This window comes from Hesperophylax consimilis, chromosome 14 (assembly GCF_061612785.1).
Source record: "Hesperophylax consimilis isolate HC1 chromosome 14, BYU_Hcon_1.0, whole genome shotgun sequence".
NCBI classification, from domain to species: domain Eukaryota; kingdom Metazoa; phylum Arthropoda; class Insecta; order Trichoptera; family Limnephilidae; genus Hesperophylax; species Hesperophylax consimilis.
This window is the reverse complement of record NC_142849.1, coordinates 344,029-361,782: the sequence shown is the minus strand read 5'-3', so window position 1 is coordinate 361,782 and position 17,754 is coordinate 344,029. Positions and strand designations below refer to the sequence as shown.

Genomic DNA, 17,754 nt, shown 5'->3' with positions numbered 1-17,754 from the left:
TATTTTATTGGCCGTTACTAGTCTTAAAAACAAACCCTTAAAATTATTCATAAAAGCCACAAATAAATAATATAAAAATGAAGAGCAATATTTAATATAAATATAAATATTGGTCACAATATTGCATTGCGGGTCATTGCCCTCGCCGCCTGCAGCGCTCGATATGAGGTACCTACTCCCGTGGAGCTACTAGCCTATATCCCACCCCCTGGCCATAGGTACTGGTCCACCCACCCCCTGCGGTAGGTACTGGCCCACCCACCCCCTGTACTGTCTACGGTGCAGTGAGCGGGTCCACTTTCGCCAGCCAAGGGCGGGATTTCGCAAAGCCATCCTTTCCTTCCAGGCTTTGGGTTCAACTAATGGCATTAGACGCATCACTTTTTGATAATAATTACAGAAAATTCTGTTGTCACTCTATTTGATTTGAAGAAATGGCTAAATTATTGATTGCTAAATAATCTTATTCCATGTAATTACTAGTAATCCTAAAGGGGAACGCCCAATGTGTTTCACGATTTTAATTAGGTATATACATTTAATTAACATAAAAGTGTGTCTTTAAAAATTCTTTTTTATTTTGTTTTTTTAGTCTGTTTATCTGATAGGATGTGTAAATATAACACATGGCACACGAATGTTTCGCCTTCTAAAGGCAATGTCAATTACAGTTTTGTAATTAGTACCTACCTACATTTTTATTAAATATTACCTTACTCAAGGCGCTATGAGTTAAATGATTTCTGATTTCCAATCTTTAGGAATGCTGGAAAATGTCTTGTTATTAATATTGATTTAAAAAACACATTATTTCAAAGTTAATTATGTACCATCTTTATAACTATAATAAAGTTCCCCATTAAAGTTTTGATTAACTGTACAACGTATTCAATTATATTTTTTTTAATTCATCGCAATTATTTTTATCATGGTCATTATTGGTTTACCTACATGTTTTGATGATTTTGTACATTATCACTTTTGTGAAATATCGCCACACGGGCGTTTTACAAGTGTACATATATATTTTTTTCCCATGCAAATAATTGTATGTATGTTTGCCAACTATCTATTTACTCAGCTTTTTATGCGGAGACTTAAATTTTTATAGTTAAAATCCTAACGGCACTAAAAATCGACTTATACGATCAGAAAAACAGGTTTTATGATGGATTTAAACGGTTATGTCGGTACCAGAAGGGTAAATTGACAAAAAATCTCGTAAATTGTTCCAATTGATATAGCACGCCTCAGCTTAAAGTAATGTGATTCCTGAAGGAGCTTTTATGTTTTTTTTCAATCTGTCACCAATTCAACGACGCGTACCCCCGTATTAAAAGTATGGCGCCGTAGACTAACAAATGGCCCAATAGATTTTTCTATGAAATAAATAAGTTTTCATATCAATAGCTGTGATGGATAATCGCTATGTGCAGAGCAACATTGGGGTACTATTACATTATCAGTATTAATAATCTAGTAGTCACAAACCGACTTCGAATTTCAACTAAAAACGTTTGTTTTAAAACGATTGATTAATGTCATGATATTGCAATATATATTATTTATATTATATTATGGTATGTAATGCATATTTGGGGGCGGTGCTAGGAGCGTTTTGAAGAAACTCACACCGTCGAGTTGGATATCTCCGAAGCCTTTGGTAGGGTCTGGCACCGAGTACTTCTCGGGAAGTAACCATCGTACAGGATCCAACCAACTCTGGATAGTTGGATTGCAGACTTACTCAAGGGAAGAACAATTCAGTTCATAGTTCACGGCTTTGCTTTCTCTCCGCTCCAAATCAATGCAGGAGTTCCACAAGGATTTGTGCTGCGTCCAACGCTGTTTTTGTTATTAATCAACCATCTTGTTGTTCACCTATTCTCCGCTCCGCTGAGTCCACGAGGGTTATCTTTTCGATAAGCCCCATTCCACGTCCAAACAGCTCGGGAAGTGTGTCTGATTTCAACAAAGAAGGATATCAGTGACTGTCTGCTACAATTTAATGGGAGCGCTCTTCCCAATAAAGACTCGATTAATTGCTCGGAGTACCTAAGTATCTCGAATCCCTCGGGTATCGCAGCTCCATATAACATTATTTCTTATTACTCGTAAAATATTTCCAATTTATGTATTCTAATACAAATATACATTTTTGTTACACTTTGATTATATCTAATGTTTATAAATGTATATATCATTTTGTTAACTCTTTTAGTCTATTGTTTTCTTTTTGTCTTGTGTGGTATGTGTGGAAATCTTAATTTTAATGATGTATTCCTCAAAATTAAGTTGGTAGAAAAATGTTAAAAACTTCGAAAATAAAAATTAAAACGATGATGAAAATTCTGTTCTTATCACTCACTGTATCTAATTCTTTAAACTTATTCTGAATTCTCTTCCTCCTCTTCACATTTCCTACAGATGTTGGTGTTTTCCACTCCCAACAGTTGCATGTGTCTCCTGAGATGGCAGTGTCCCGTTAATAGTCCTACCAGTTCCCTCAGTGAGTTTCTGTCCATATCAAGTAGTTGCCTGGTAAAGATTAGTATCATTGAATGTTGTCTACCCTTTTAAAACATTTTTTATACATGTTTATATGTTTTGGTGCAAAATAAACATGTATCTGCATAGAGGAACCTCAATTACATTATTTACTCTATTGCTAAAAATACAAAACATGAATATGGCTAAAGCGAAATTCGTTTTTTTGGAAATAGAACACTTTGGGAAAATATATATTTTTGGCACTGTAAACAATATTTTTTCTTATACTCGTATCTAAGAGTTCGGCTTCTTGGAATAATTGCACGGAGGGTTAGATAATATATTTATGCAACATTATTTGAAGTATTAATTTTTCGACGTTTCAGTAATATCCCCGATTCAATTATTCCATGAGATTCAAATGATTGTATCAATTTATGATACCGTGAGATACTGATGATTTATTTAATGAGATACTGATGATTGCACCAATTCCTGATACCTGAGATACTGATTATTTATTTAATGAGATACTGATGATTGCACCAATTCCTGATACCTGAGATACTGATTATTTATTTAATGAGATACTTATGATTGCACCATTTCATGAGCATTATTTGGATATCAACTAAGTTATTGAAACGTTTGAAAATGTATTAAAAAAATATTAATAATTATCTTATAAATTATTTATAATTATCCTATAAATCTGATATTATTATTATGCTATCGTCTTGAAGTTTTCGGCCCTCTTATTGGTCAAATTCAAATCGTATGTTTCGGGTAAATTCCACATAGTATTCGCGCGAAAAAAATAAATCAGGGATCTGCAGGCAAAAAACGACCATTCTGCCCCTGAATTTTAACCGACCGTAAGGTTCATTTCGGTTTGAAGGCGACCGGACCCAAAAAATGAAGACCCGATCTCATACTGATATACCATTACAAAATTTACCTGCGACACCACGGCGACCAAAACTATAACCTCTCATAACTCACCGAAGAAATTCCGCCGTAGTTATATTTCCAAGCGGCAGGAGGTTCACCAGTAATAAAAAAAGTTTGGACAAGGAAATGTCAGTGCAAATGTCCTGTCGGACAGAGGAAATGTCCAGTCGGACACTGCAAATGTCCAGACAGACAGAATAAATGTCCGGGTGGATACTGCAAATGTCCTGTCGGACAGAGGAAATGTCCGGTTGGACACTGCAAATGTCCAGTTGGACACTCCAAATGTCCTGCCGGACAGAGGAAATGTCCGGTCGGACACTGCAAATGTCCTGCCGGATAGAGGAAATGTCCGGTCAGACCCTGCAAATGTCCTGTCGGACAGAGAAAATGTTTTATAGAATATAGAATATATTGTAGAATAAAGTATGATTTAAGATTTTCACGGCCAAAAGTATTTTTGTTATTTGTTTTTGGGGTATTATGCCGTGTTGCGCTAACTCCTTCTTTAGCCAACGTTTCGGACAGCATTGCAGTGTCCATCATCATCTGCCCTGATGATGGACAGACATCTGCCCTGATGATGGACACTGCAATGCTGTCCGAAACGTTGGCTAAAGAAGGAGTTAGCGCAACACGGCATAATACCCCAAAAACAAATAACAAAAATGTAGAATAAAGTTTTATCTATATTAATTATGAAATCTTATATATTTTGGTGAGTCAAGGGGACCACCCAAAGATATTAATCTAATACCTTTAGCGCCACCCTTTCGGTATTATAGAAGGGACCCTAAATAGTTGTATCACGGTTCAGAGGGAAAAAGGTTTTGGCTAGGCCATTTTTTGACATTGTACGTGCATTTTCAAAAGCTTCAGTTTCGGGATTTACAATGAACTGTGATTGCAGAATCATCAGCATAATTATAATAGTTTTAATATTTTTTCTTGCGAGCATTGCCTACTTCCGAGTTTCCTGCCTCCTGCCCACCGCCATAAAGAAGAGGACCTTCGCTTCAGACTAAAGGGAGGCAGTTGTTCACAAAGCGTCAATAAACCAGTTGGGCAATCAACCCTCGCACTGGGACTGGAAGCTACTGAGAGAGTAAGAGAATAGTCCCCGCCATAAATACACGTGAAATATATAAATACATTTAAACAATCATTTACAGACTATAAGCACACTTTTTTATGATAAACCACCGCCATTGAAACCATAAATTTTTTGTTTAATTTAAAACAACCATTACATTAAAAAGTTAGACGCTCCGGGAAGACATGGCACAATCTAGTGAACCAACTTGAGTCGGGCCACTGCAATATTGTTGAATCAGAATAAACGAAAGGGTTGTGTGAATGTGAATGAAGCGAGGAGTGTGCGCAAAGACCGAGTTGTTTGGCGGTTCATACTCTCTACTTATCCGTGCACGGGACACGGCGTGATAGTTAGTTAGTCATATTTCAAATTGTTTAGGATCTAAACAATGGGTAAAGAAGAACATAAAAAATATGCTATTTGGCTGTCTTTATCTAAAAGACTGGCCAATCGGCCTAACATTTCCTCTGCAAAACAGTGTCTCATCATCACTACGAAATTAAAATAGGATTTTGATATACGATGTCAGGCAAGCGTAAGATAGGCAGAGAGCGAGCTAGAACCAAAAGGGGTTAGGCTTTGTTTAAGTTTGTTCATTTAAAACAGAGCACTTTCGGTGCGGCCTGCTGATCACAAAAACGGTGTATATATATAAATGTAAAAATAAATATTTAAACTCCACTCTCACGTCTCATATCTACCCGAAGAGGATACGATGGAAAAAATTCGGCTGCGGCGTTTTTCCTTGTGTTTGAGAGAGTAACTAATATTCCATTCCCTTCGCTGATTTCACTCTCCTCACTTACTCTAATCGGGAATGTCATAGTTCCACAGGGCTCCAAGATTATTGAGGAATTGAGACAAATAAATATTTAGAAAATTTTCAAAATATTTTAAAAAACAAACATTTATTTTTATTTCAAAATACCAAATGCAAAAAGAATATTTTGGGCTCCTTCACGGCTTATAACGGCCCTGTTCATAACACTAAGCAACGACGGGTACGTAAATATTTCTAGTTTATTCTGACTACCTCCTTGTTAATAAATGATAAAATTCGTGTTACAGACTATGTGCTGTGAAAATTGGTAGAAACCATTTTCGTGTTCTAGGTGTAGTTTTAATTACAGTTAGGAACTCGCTCGAGGAGTAACTCTGAAGTTAAAATCAGTATTGTGTTCAGAATATAACCATAAAAATTCCATTTGTGGATTCATCTGCTGACGCATTCTAAATGAAAACATTATCGTGTTCGAAGTGCAGTTATAAAATCAAAGATGCAGACTGTGCAGTTTCAGAATCATATCAATGTTCAGTTGCGAATAATATAATATATCGAGATTTTTAACACCCCCCTCCCCCTCTTGGTTGGGCCCGCGCGTGATTTAACAAACATCCAAATTGCCCCCGACGGCGAAAAGGTTACCCACCCCTGTTTAAATGCTTAAAAATAGTATTACATTCAATTTAAAAAGTATGTATTTATAAACAGTGGATCTAAAAGCGCATCTTTCTTCATTAATTTGTTAGTTAGGTAGGATTGCTACCCAACTCACTACTTTACGTGCAGTTGCTACTTTGTCTTTCACCTTGTTTTGCCACAATTATGTTGGAATTAAATTACATACACACAATACTTCATTTGTAATATGTCGAGATAAAATCAAATACAGAAATCAGTTGGGCGAAATGATTTAATTATTTTGTTAGACGGTAAGTCATGTAAAATATGTTTTCGCAAAAAAGAGATCTATATTATTTTCCGACACAAAGTCAATGCAATAGTTACAAACAGTTTGAATACCTACAACAGGTGAGAATATGCCCATTTACAAGGTAAATTACCAATCAAAGCATTTTATTATACGTTGAGTAGAATAGTTTATTTGCTGATACTTTCTTAGGAATGGTTTAACTTCTACAATAATCTGAATAAATGACTTGTTCTCTTATCAGCAAAGTTCGACTTCTTGTGCCTTCTCTGAATGGATAAACAGCATTCATCATCCTGTTATTTCCAAGTGACTGACCTTCCTCTCCGCGAATTGAACTAACTTCCTGCTTCAATAAACCTTGAGGCATGCCTAATAATTTACGGTTCAGCCCTTATTTTTTACGGAAAACTAAATACCTACTTGCCATTAATTTTTTTTATTACGTGCCTTTCGTATCACGTACGTGATATATTTGGTTTAATTTCGATTCATGGAAATTATTATAATCGATAGGATAATAATTATTGTGTGTATTCGAAAACGATAAAATATAATAACTAATTACACATTACATACAGTCTTATTGTCGAAAATGTATTTTGATAAATACAAGTTTTATACAGTACTAATAATAGTAAATGTTTTTTCATCTTCCTTTTTGGTAAAAAATAGAGATAATCCCGTACTGAGGATTTCATTTACATTTTAATAAAACTTTGCAGTATGGATAATCCGAAGTAATTATAAATATATAAAAAAGACACTATCTAGGTTACAAACCAATTTCATTATAAACTTTGTGGCCATTTTAAAAAGATAGATGCCAAAAAATGGGAAGAATTAGAGTTACAAGATGATTTTATTAATTTAGAATTTGAAAAATGAGATCGAAAAATATGACGCTTAATAAATAGATCTCAATTGTCGAGAAGTTTAAGAATATTTTCATGTTTCGTTTAGATTTATTAGTATTATCTAATGACATATTAAATAACGTTTTGTTTAAACATTTATAAATAAAATATAACATGGTGGTGTTTTGAGTAGTTTCGGTTTCAGTCTGTATTTACTGACACCAACAGTATGTTATCTATTTCTGATATCCTGATGTTTTGTTTACAGCTTTTTAATTGAAATGTAAATAATAATAATATTGTTGTGAGTTTGAAATGAGAGTGTTGTAGAGTTTAGTATTATAGTATGAGAAGCCCAAATGTTTTATTTGTTTTTTAGATATGTTTTTAACCCTGAGAATAGTGTTTCTTGTGTTTTATATTTATGAATGTAAATAAGTAGGTACTATTTCAGAATAAAGTAACAACATAAAATAACTGACGCGATGTTAAGTTTGTTGAAGATTTCGACAGTGCTAGTTCTTACAGCGACTTTCTGAATAATTGTCATTATAACTATCCCAATTGCTTCTACTACCCATCTGGAGCCAGCGAGACTAAGTCATCCTTAATTAGGGTATGTTGTGAAACTGAACCTAGTGGGGGAGGGGACGGAGATGGGGAGAGTACCTGGCTACCCAGATCTGGTCACCAAACACGGCTAAAGCCATTTCAAGCAACGTTTCAAATCTGAATGGTGGTCTTACGACGGAGCGATACTGAGAGTATTTTAAACTTCAAAGTGTACTTTGAATAAATTGGGGTAAAATAAAAATTAATCAAATAAAATTTACTTGCGCACGATTTGAACCCGCGAACTTCTACATTTCGTCGTAAAGCTTTCTTAATTTGACTGCGCGTTAAAAATGACCTAATTTATATTATCATTATTTATACTACTTTATAGGAATTTAAAAAAAAAAAGGTAAAATTTACGACATTATCATAATTATTTATATTTAAAATTTTGTGACTTAAGCACTCTTCATCGTCAAAATTTTTATTTCAAGATGAACATGCATTTTTTGTTAATGCCTCGTCTCATTCTAAATTCATTCGTTTTACATGATAATTTATTCTTATTTTGCAGAGAAATGTGGGTATTTCAATGCTCCATAGTTTTAAATGCTGGAAATAACGAAACGGCTAAAATTAAATTTAAAAAAAAATTAAATTAGAAACGTCTTATTGCCAAGGTTTATCGTGTTTAGTGACACTAAAAAAAACAACCCTTTAGTGTCACTAAAAATGTTTATGTGTTGAAAAAAATTATAATAATCCCTAAATTGTATTTAAAAATCGATCCCACCTTCAGTCATTATTCATTATTTAGCCTTGCTTTATTATGGTAGACCCACTGCCCTCCCCCCCACCCCCACCCACACCCCGTGTCGACCGTGCGGCTGTCACGCTATTTTCTCAAAGGGAAAAGCCCTAGTGATGTATGTATTAGTAAATAAGTTCCATTTTGCATTAGGACACATTACTTTAAAATTTTATTACTGTCATTTAAAAAAATATATAATTGAAAATTTAAAAATCAGTTTACATCATTACACAAATTTTGTGAGTTTAGAATTAAAAAAAAAAAAAACAACACAAAAAACACCCTCTTTCAATTTCATTTTGTTTAAGTGATTTATCATTATATACGTACAGCGTTTATTTTGTTATAAGAAAGACACCAAATACGGCTTGAAATTGTCATATTGATAAAATGTCGAAAAATATTCACTGCATTTGATATATTTTAGAGGTTTTGAAGCGTTGAAGTTGGGCGCCCACAAATAAGGTTGGTTTAGATCAGAGGTTCCCAAAGTTGTCTATATGGACCCCCAGGGGTCGATATCGGCTTGCTGCGGGTCTATGTCAGCGAGAAAAAAAATTGGGGGTCCACGAGATTCAAATGGGGGTACATACCAGCGGACCCCCTTTACCTCAAGTCAACATTTAGAAGTTCCGTAAATGACACAATATACCTAACACAAATATAATAGACTGAGAAATTACATATTTGATATTTGTATTTTTATATTTCGTGAAGTTATTAATTGAGGTACATAAATAGAGTCTACGTTCCTTTTCTCGTCAGAATTAATTTATTCAAGAAAAATATTGTATACTGGAAGCCGTGAATTTTCCTAGTTCCCCAACTTGTTTTTGAAAAACGTCCAGGGTAATAATGACGTTCAACATTTAAAGGCACACAGACTTCAAAACTAAGTCTGAGGACATTTTGACCATGGAAATGGAACTTTGAAGAATCGGATATCATGTGACAAGAAGAACTGACCGGAATAACTAACAAAGAACTTAAGGGTCAGTTCTGTAGAGCCAGCTACAGAAAGAAATTCCCGTTGCTTATCCTGCTTCATTTTCATTTGGTGTAATACCTCACAAGCGCGCCCCTGTCTGCGCAATGTAAAGACAGAGGAACTATACCACCACCAGTTGTTAGACAGGGAAGGGAAGGGAATCTTTTTAGGAAAAATATAAATGATTATCACATGGGACGTTATTAGTTTAAGGAAAATTCAATATTCGGCAGGCGGCAGGCAGGGGGTCTATTCGGGAGCAGAGTTGCATTAGCGAGTTTTTAGACTATTTTCGCTTTTGAAGTAGGTTAATTAGATTACAACAATTGGTCGTTAATGTGGAGGGCCGTTCGATTCTCCACAATTAACTTTTTTATTTAATTAAAATCAAATTTAATAATATAATTATTATTAATAATATAAGTATTAAATTAACACAATTTGAAAATGGTTTTGAAAGCCGAAACAGCTGTAACAATAACAAAAACCAAAATCGCTAGACTAAAGAAAGTGGGAAAGGGGAAAGATAGGGGAAAGAAGAGGGTTAGAAAGTAGTCAGGACATTCAGACTGGGTCACTAAATATAGTAAAAACCAGGGAAATACCATAGTACGATACAGATCTTCGAAGCAAAGCGCAAATACGGAGTATACTATACACACTCATTTGTTTGTTTTATTGTTTGACCTCAAGTACCTACCTAATAACAACCTATTCTGAAAATCAAATCAAACTCAAAACGACATGTTTATAATGCACTGACGGACTGACGAAAGAAACCGGAAGGTTTGAGTATAAAAATAAAAATATTGGTGTAAACCAATGTTTCAGGCACAACACACATTAAATATTTAAATAATATTATTTGCACACCCTTTATAAAGTAAATAAACAAATCAAAACAGTTTTACCCGTAGGTAGATGCTTTTTGTGGTAATTCAATAATTAAAAATAAAAAAAACAATTTCAACTAACAATATTGAACTCACTTTAAAATGTTATGTAGAAAAATTTGAATAATATAAGATTATTTTTTGTAAGGCTAAGCCAAGGAGCCTACCGCTCTCCCACACAAGTCGTTCAGTATTCAATAAAATATTTCGGAAAATAAGATATTTCGAAAAACTAATCTCTTAACAGCACTTCAATCAAAAATATGATAAAACCCTACAACATATTATCGCCAAGCAAATAATTACACAATGCTTCGAAACTGAAATTAAACGTACTTTTTCAAAAAAAAATTTTTACATCCTTAAAGCGAATTTATAACTATGCTACACCTTATACTCGTATAATCTAAGTTTCTTATATATGATACGTTGTCAATTGTTTAGTGGTTAGTAGGAAAAATTGTACTCGCAGAACACTTTTTTAAAATAATACCCCGAAATTACTCTTACTCATCTCTGCATTCAGTTTTAACATAATGTTTCACCCATATATATATATATTTTAAATAATAAGCATACATAATTAATTAATATTTTTCTGCAAGTTTATGAGGCTAAGTTATTCCAAGAGTAATGGAATATCAATGAATATGTACGAGTATGTAGGATATGTGTATGTGTACTTACGGACGAAGACGTTGGACATGAGCGTGGCGGGCAGGCAGAAGACGATGACCAGGATGTCCGCCACGGCGAGGTTCACGATGAAGAAGTTGGTGACGGTCCTCATGCGCGGCGAGCGGAACACCACGGCGATTACGAAACAGTTGCCCACGAGCCCCACGGCGAACACCAGCAGGTAGGCCACGCAGTACACCGCAGTCATGGCCGAGTTGTGTCGGTAGTAATAGTCCGGGGCGGCCTGGCAGCCCCCACTCGCGCTGGTGCAGTTGGAGCCGTTGAACACCGTGGGCCTCGTGACCGCAAGCTCGGCCAGCGTGCCGCCCCCCACCAGCTCCATGATGGAGCTCGACACCAGCTCTGCCAGGCTGCTGTTCAGGTGCGCCCGAACCACCAGGTGGCGAGGGGTCTGCGCTTGCACCTGCACTTGCAGCACCACTCCTGGTTCCTCCACAGGGGACATCTCTACTTCCTACGTTCACCTCATTTCATCCATTCATACTGTTTTACAACTGCGATCGCACGATGCCAGAATCACACCAAAACAAACTAAGGTTCTACGTTTTCTAACTTGTTACAAAACTGCAATTCTATTGGAAAGTTTAGTTGAATCAGGATATCCTACCACGAAACGTAATATCAAACACTTTTAAAATAATTTAAAGTTACGTAAATAAAGTAATGAAGTTAGAAATAGAGTGTTCCGTGAAGTGTGTTGCGGATGGGGTGAGCGGGATTCGATGTTTTCAGTTAGGCGTCCCGACGCTTAGTGGCGCTGCTGGGCCGCTTGCAGTGGCGTGGCGCGAGCCCGCCCGGCCCGGGCCGCGAGGGCCGAGGGTAGGTAGGAACGGGTGGGGGAGGGGAACGCAAGCGCAGCTCTACACTGTATGTACTTGTATTCCCCCAAGAAACGATGGATTGACTTGTTAAAAAGTTTGGCAAAACCGATTTGTTAATGAAGAGTGAGACAATTAATAAGGTTTCCTAAATACCTACTTAACGTATGAGGAAAATTTAATAGGCAAACGCAGTACCTTATCTAAGACATCATTTCCTGTGAATAGTTACATATTTTCAATTAGATCTATTCCCTTTCCCTAACACAACTTAAATAAGTGGTAAATTACCAATATTTACAATTGTAATTATTTTTTTTATTAGTGTCCAAAATTCAATGTTATTTAGACATATTTGACTTTAGTAAGATTTTTTTTCTGGATACATTAGAAGTTTAATTAAAAAAATAGTATTTGGTAATGTGAGTTTCACTGCGTTCTTAGTTCTTACCCGTGCTGAGGCCGCCATTTTACAATTTTTATATTATAATTTTTTTTGTAAATAAAATGGACTGTATTGAAATAATGTTATATTTAACGAATTTAAATGAAATATTAAGATTTAAAATAAAATAAAGTAATGAAATTAAAATAGCTAAGGTAGTTATGAAAAGTAAGCCAAATGTGTGTAATTATTAGTTTGGTTGTGTACTATGCAGGTAATTTTTTTTGTAACACTTTCTTTTTTGTTCTTTAATCCGTATGAAATGATTTCTTGTTTTCTTCATTTTTTGTGTCGAGTGTAAGATTAATAGATGCTTTTATTGCCTGGTATTTATGAGGTCTTTGTCCAAAGCTTGTGCTTATCGACGGAGTTTTTATGATTTGTATGTACCGTTCGTTTAACTGGTCTATTAGTGTTAAATTATTATATTATTACATATTTGTGAATAATCATTTACTTTGTGGCTTGTCATAATTTACAATAAAAGATATACATTTATTTTAGACCACTTTAATTTTAATTACACTCTACCGGTTTCGGAAGCACCCTTCTTCCCTTCCACCCTTCGCATTTAGGCAGGCATGATAGGCATTTAGGCAGGCATTTAGGCAGGCATGGTAGGCATTAAGCAGGCATTTACCAACTATATCGTAATGATTGTCCATCATTCTACATAGGTAAGACAACCAGAAATATAAATATTAGAATCAAGGAACATTAAAGATCTTTAAATAACAATAATTTTTCAGAGTTTGCCAATCATCTTATTTCCACCAATCATAATTTTATTGAGAAAACAGGGGTTAAAATTCTTCACCATAATAATAAAAGCAAAATACTAGATAACTTAGAAGCCCTTGAAATCAAAAAATCCCTAAATAATATCGCTAGTATATTGAATAACCAAATTAATTTATCGTTTAGTCCCATTCTAGATATACGAGTATTTCCAGTAATCCCCTCTGTTATTGCTGGAATTCCCCCAATTACCCGCCCCCCTTTGTTAACCTCCCACTATAACACCTAAATTATATTTTTTGTGTATATATCTGTCAATATTTTGTATCATATGTTAGTTTTAATATTCTCCTGACAAAGGAAGGGTGCTTCCAAAACCGGTAGAGTGCAATTAAAATTAAAGTGGTCTAAAACAAATTTATATCTTTTATTGTATATTATATTATTATACATTACATATTGTTAAATTTTAGTTTTTTGGTCAAAAATGTACTTGAGTAGTGATTTTATGTATATTTGGCGTATATCTAGTACGTCAAACATGATCACTATCAGTTATGTTTTTAAGTATTACCTTTCTGTGTAATTTTCATATGACCCATAGCCGAGTTTGTTGTTCCTCCCCAAGCAATAATACCGTATTATATAAATAATTGATTGGAAAAGTACATAATACATTGTTTTGATTTGTTTTAGTTTAATATGTTTCTTATGTTCAGGAAAATGTGTAGTGTTTTGTGGAGTCTTTTCGTGATGTGTTCAATAAGATGTGTCCACCTGAGATTATTGTCCAGAGATTATTTTTTTCCAGAGAAGCAATCGTGGATTTTGGTGTCTATGCATTCATGAGTTTTTATAGTATTTGTCTTATTTTCTGGCTGTCCTCTGTTATTTATACTTCATTTTGTGTTTTTTTTTCAAATGTGTTTAGTGTAAGTAAGTTTGTGTCTACCCACTTTCACTTGAGTGATTCAATTAATTCTGTTATAATTTTCCCATATGCTTTGAGTCCCATTATCTCATTTCAACATATTCGTTGTATAAGCTCGTTTGGCTCTTTGCCATTCACATAAATGTTTCTTTTAAGCCTATTTTATATATGCTTATAAATTTTACCCAACTACTTTTAAGTTTATTGTTTATGTAAAATATGTAAAACGGAACGATTTGTTAATACACCTAGTTCGTTTTTAAAATTGAATCAATGTACTCTTGTTAAGGATAAATGAGGTCGAATATACTTCTTATAATTTGATAAATCCTACGGTAACTAGCAACTTTAATCATCAGCATAAAGCTAAAAATTAACTTCGTGAAAATAGCAAAATTGTCGTTAGTAAATATATTAAATAAAATTGGGCCATGTTGCGATCCTTGTGGGCACCACGCGTGGCGATAAAGTGATATGATAGGGCAAATTTAATTTTAAATATAAGCTGTCTGTTTTTAATATAGCTAACAATCCATTTAAGAAGATTACACTTAATAACTATTTTTGTTAGTTTCGCTAGCAGAATAGAGTTTGGAATTTTAGCAAATGCTGTACTAAAGTTTGTGTATATTGGGTCAACTTGATTTCAAGTTCCCAGTAACTTGGATATGTAGTTGTGATAAATGCTTATATTATTAAGAGTTGATCTGGTAGTGATAAAACCATGTTGGTAATATGGTTCCATGATAACTCAACACAATGACAATTCAACACACTTTTAAAAAGTGATATAATGTCATTAGAAACGATGACAATTGTTTTTTTAACCTAACCTAACCTAACCTACTTAACCCAGTTAGTAAAGTTTTTGTTTCATCACTTTCCATGACTTTATATAACTTTTTAAAGATGTGATGAATTATCATTGTGATGATTTATCCGGTCACCTGGTAATATACAATGGGATTAATATGATATTTTAAACTGTCTTATACAAAATACTCTAAAAGTTGAGGTATTGTTGAAAGTGTACAATTTGATCTGTGGTTATGTAATGTCTTACTTTAGATAGAAGATAAAATAGATTTAAAGTTTTAATTTAATTAATATTGTTGATGACTTTGAACATAAAGTCAATATGTTTGATTTAGAAACAAAAAATAAATTATTATACTCCTGTTATAACAGCAGATGTTGAAAGAAATTGATAGATTTTCGAACACACGTTTTTACTGACAAAATAAATAATTTATTATGAAAAGGAGTGTATTAGTTTTCTTTTTTAAACATTTTGTTAAAAGTAAAATTTAACAAAAACTATTATTTATTTTTATTATTATTAAAAAAAATTGTAATTAAATTAAAAATATTTTTTGACCCTATCGGTGCTTAATGCATTACATAGTTTAGAACGACGAACTTAAAATGTGGTTGAGCGAATATGGTTACTATTATTCATGTGGCGTCGATAGTGGTCTACGCAGTTGGCTTTGAGTTGGGAGGTTGATAGTTCGATTCCGACTGAGTGTTAAACTTTATTGACCAGACCTGCTGATGTTACGAAGTCCAAGTTTATTAGACGGTACCAAAATACGAGCCCTTTTCCTTCATTCAATTATCTTTATATTTATTTATTAATTACAATGTTTTTCGTCTTATTATAGTGATCGTTTGTGAATAATGTTTATATCTCTATTATGATTTGATTTATATCTTCAACCTCTCTCCATGGCTATAAATGTATTGTTTTGTAAATTTTTCGTTTTATATAATCTTTTGATTTGTATGATTTTTTTAATTCATATTCCGTTCTCACAAATTTAAATAACTTATTCCATATTATGCTGTTTCAGTTAAAGTCACAAAGAGGAAATCCATAATTGGTTTTATTTTACTTTATAATACTTATGTACAAACTGATTAAATGTAAACTGTTGATTTCCCAAAAATTAATAAATAAATACAAAATAAATGCCACATTGAAGCGCCTATATAATGTGGCATTTAATTACACCATGAAAATGTCATGGACCAATCATTTATTATGTAGTTTATGTAATTAATGGGTTGTTTCACAGAATTTGAACAATTCATCAAATTTAACAGTTCATTTTTAATTTCTATGAAGGATCTATTATTTCGAGTATTTATGTTTCTTGAGTGAAAATATTCAGTAACCAAAGCTACGATTAGCTCTGTATAAAGGATAACAATGTTTCAATTTGTAAGAAAAGAGAAATACCGTTTTCTTTGTGACGTTGGGACGGAAGACAACTCTATATTTACACACGGAGAAAAATGAGTATTGCTGATTTCTTAAAACCCTGTTAAAGATAGGACAACAGGCCGTTTTCTATTTACTAGTTTAACGTGAAACCTATCAGTTCATTCGTTAAGGTCCTGCAGTCCCGTGTTTAACAGGATTAATTATTAAATAGTAATATTTTATATCAGTATGTTTTCTTCGTGCACGCGCTGAATGCTGCAGCTTTTCAGAGTATTTTTCGACTTTCAACGCCCTGTTGTCTATTTGTTGTCATTCGTCCATTCGTTCTATACGTCAAAACCTTCTAAGCGTCCCTCTCGTATAGCTTTTATTGGTATTGATTTTTATTATAGATAATCATGCAATAACTTACCTCTTGCACAATCGCATACTTATCTACTGATTTCGGACTACTTTCTTTCCCTTTACTGATCTGATCACTACCATGCATTATGTTTAAAAAAATTAATATAAAAAAAAATTAATGCAAAGTTCAACATTTTGCTGCATCCATTAAAATAAGATTCTTGAAATAAAAAGAACTCCATTCTGCTAGAATCGGTTCCCTTCAAAACTGATTAGTGTATATTGTATAAGTGCACAACCAATTTTCCTGCCAAAAAATAATTTTCGTTCCTTTGTCTTTACTCTATATTTATTTTAAAACTCCAAAATTCGAGAATTTCAAACAGTTTATTTTTTTCTTTATACATATTTACAATATTCTTAAACGGTAGATTACAAACAATTATGTATGTTCAAACAAAAAAAAATTATAATTTTTACGTTCGAATTTTTATAACACGAAATATTTTTATAAAGTAAAACTCCGTAATACAGCTTTTTTAGTTTTGGTCTTATACATTATCATCTTTATGTAATGATGAATATTAGTATAATCAATGAATATTTATAGATACTAAAATTATCAATGTTCATAATGTAGATAATAAAATTATTAATGTCCGTAATTATTCAGAAAAGGTCACAATTGTGACCGACATTGGTTACTTTTACCAAAGATAAATTTATTGGTGTACTACAGAGTCTTTTTTGTAATATTCCAATTATGTGGAAATTTAACATTTACCGCTACAAATTTTCTATACATTTATGGGTAAAATATTTTAAGTACCAACTTATTTTACATATAACTATTAGTAATTGGTAACACAAACACACTGTATAAGAGCATTTTCATTAAAAATAAGTGCTATGGAAGTAAGTAAGTAGGTACATATATTGCACAATTGAAATCACAATAAGGCTTTATAGTTTTGTGTTTATTGGTATTTACAGTTTTACGATTTCGTTAAAAAAATTAACGACACATCATTTATCAAAAAATTGCGTTATTTTAAGTCTTTTTAGGTTTGCTTGGCGAGCAGTATTTGTTGATGATGTAATCGTTTACTTAGGTATTATTAGTCTCGATTAAATAAGTTATCTTCTAATAAGATTATGCATTACAAAATACAACGGCAACATTACCGGTCTGCTTATA

The 17,754-nt window shown here is 33.3% G+C and overlaps 1 protein-coding gene across 1 annotated transcript in view; it reads right to left on the bottom strand.

Annotated features, from left to right (window-relative positions):
* LOC149417727 (neuropeptide SIFamide receptor-like) overlaps positions 1-11,784 on the bottom strand; it is a 132,498-nt gene extending 120,714 nt beyond the window's left edge. The window contains exon 1 of the mRNA XM_089639166.1: positions 11,041-11,784. Within this exon, the coding sequence (XP_089495292.1) occupies positions 11,041-11,497 (457 nt within the window). The 5' untranslated portion in view covers positions 11,498-11,784. The remainder of the gene's footprint in view (positions 1-11,040) is intronic.
* Positions 11,785-17,754: the final 5,970 nt, after the last annotated feature.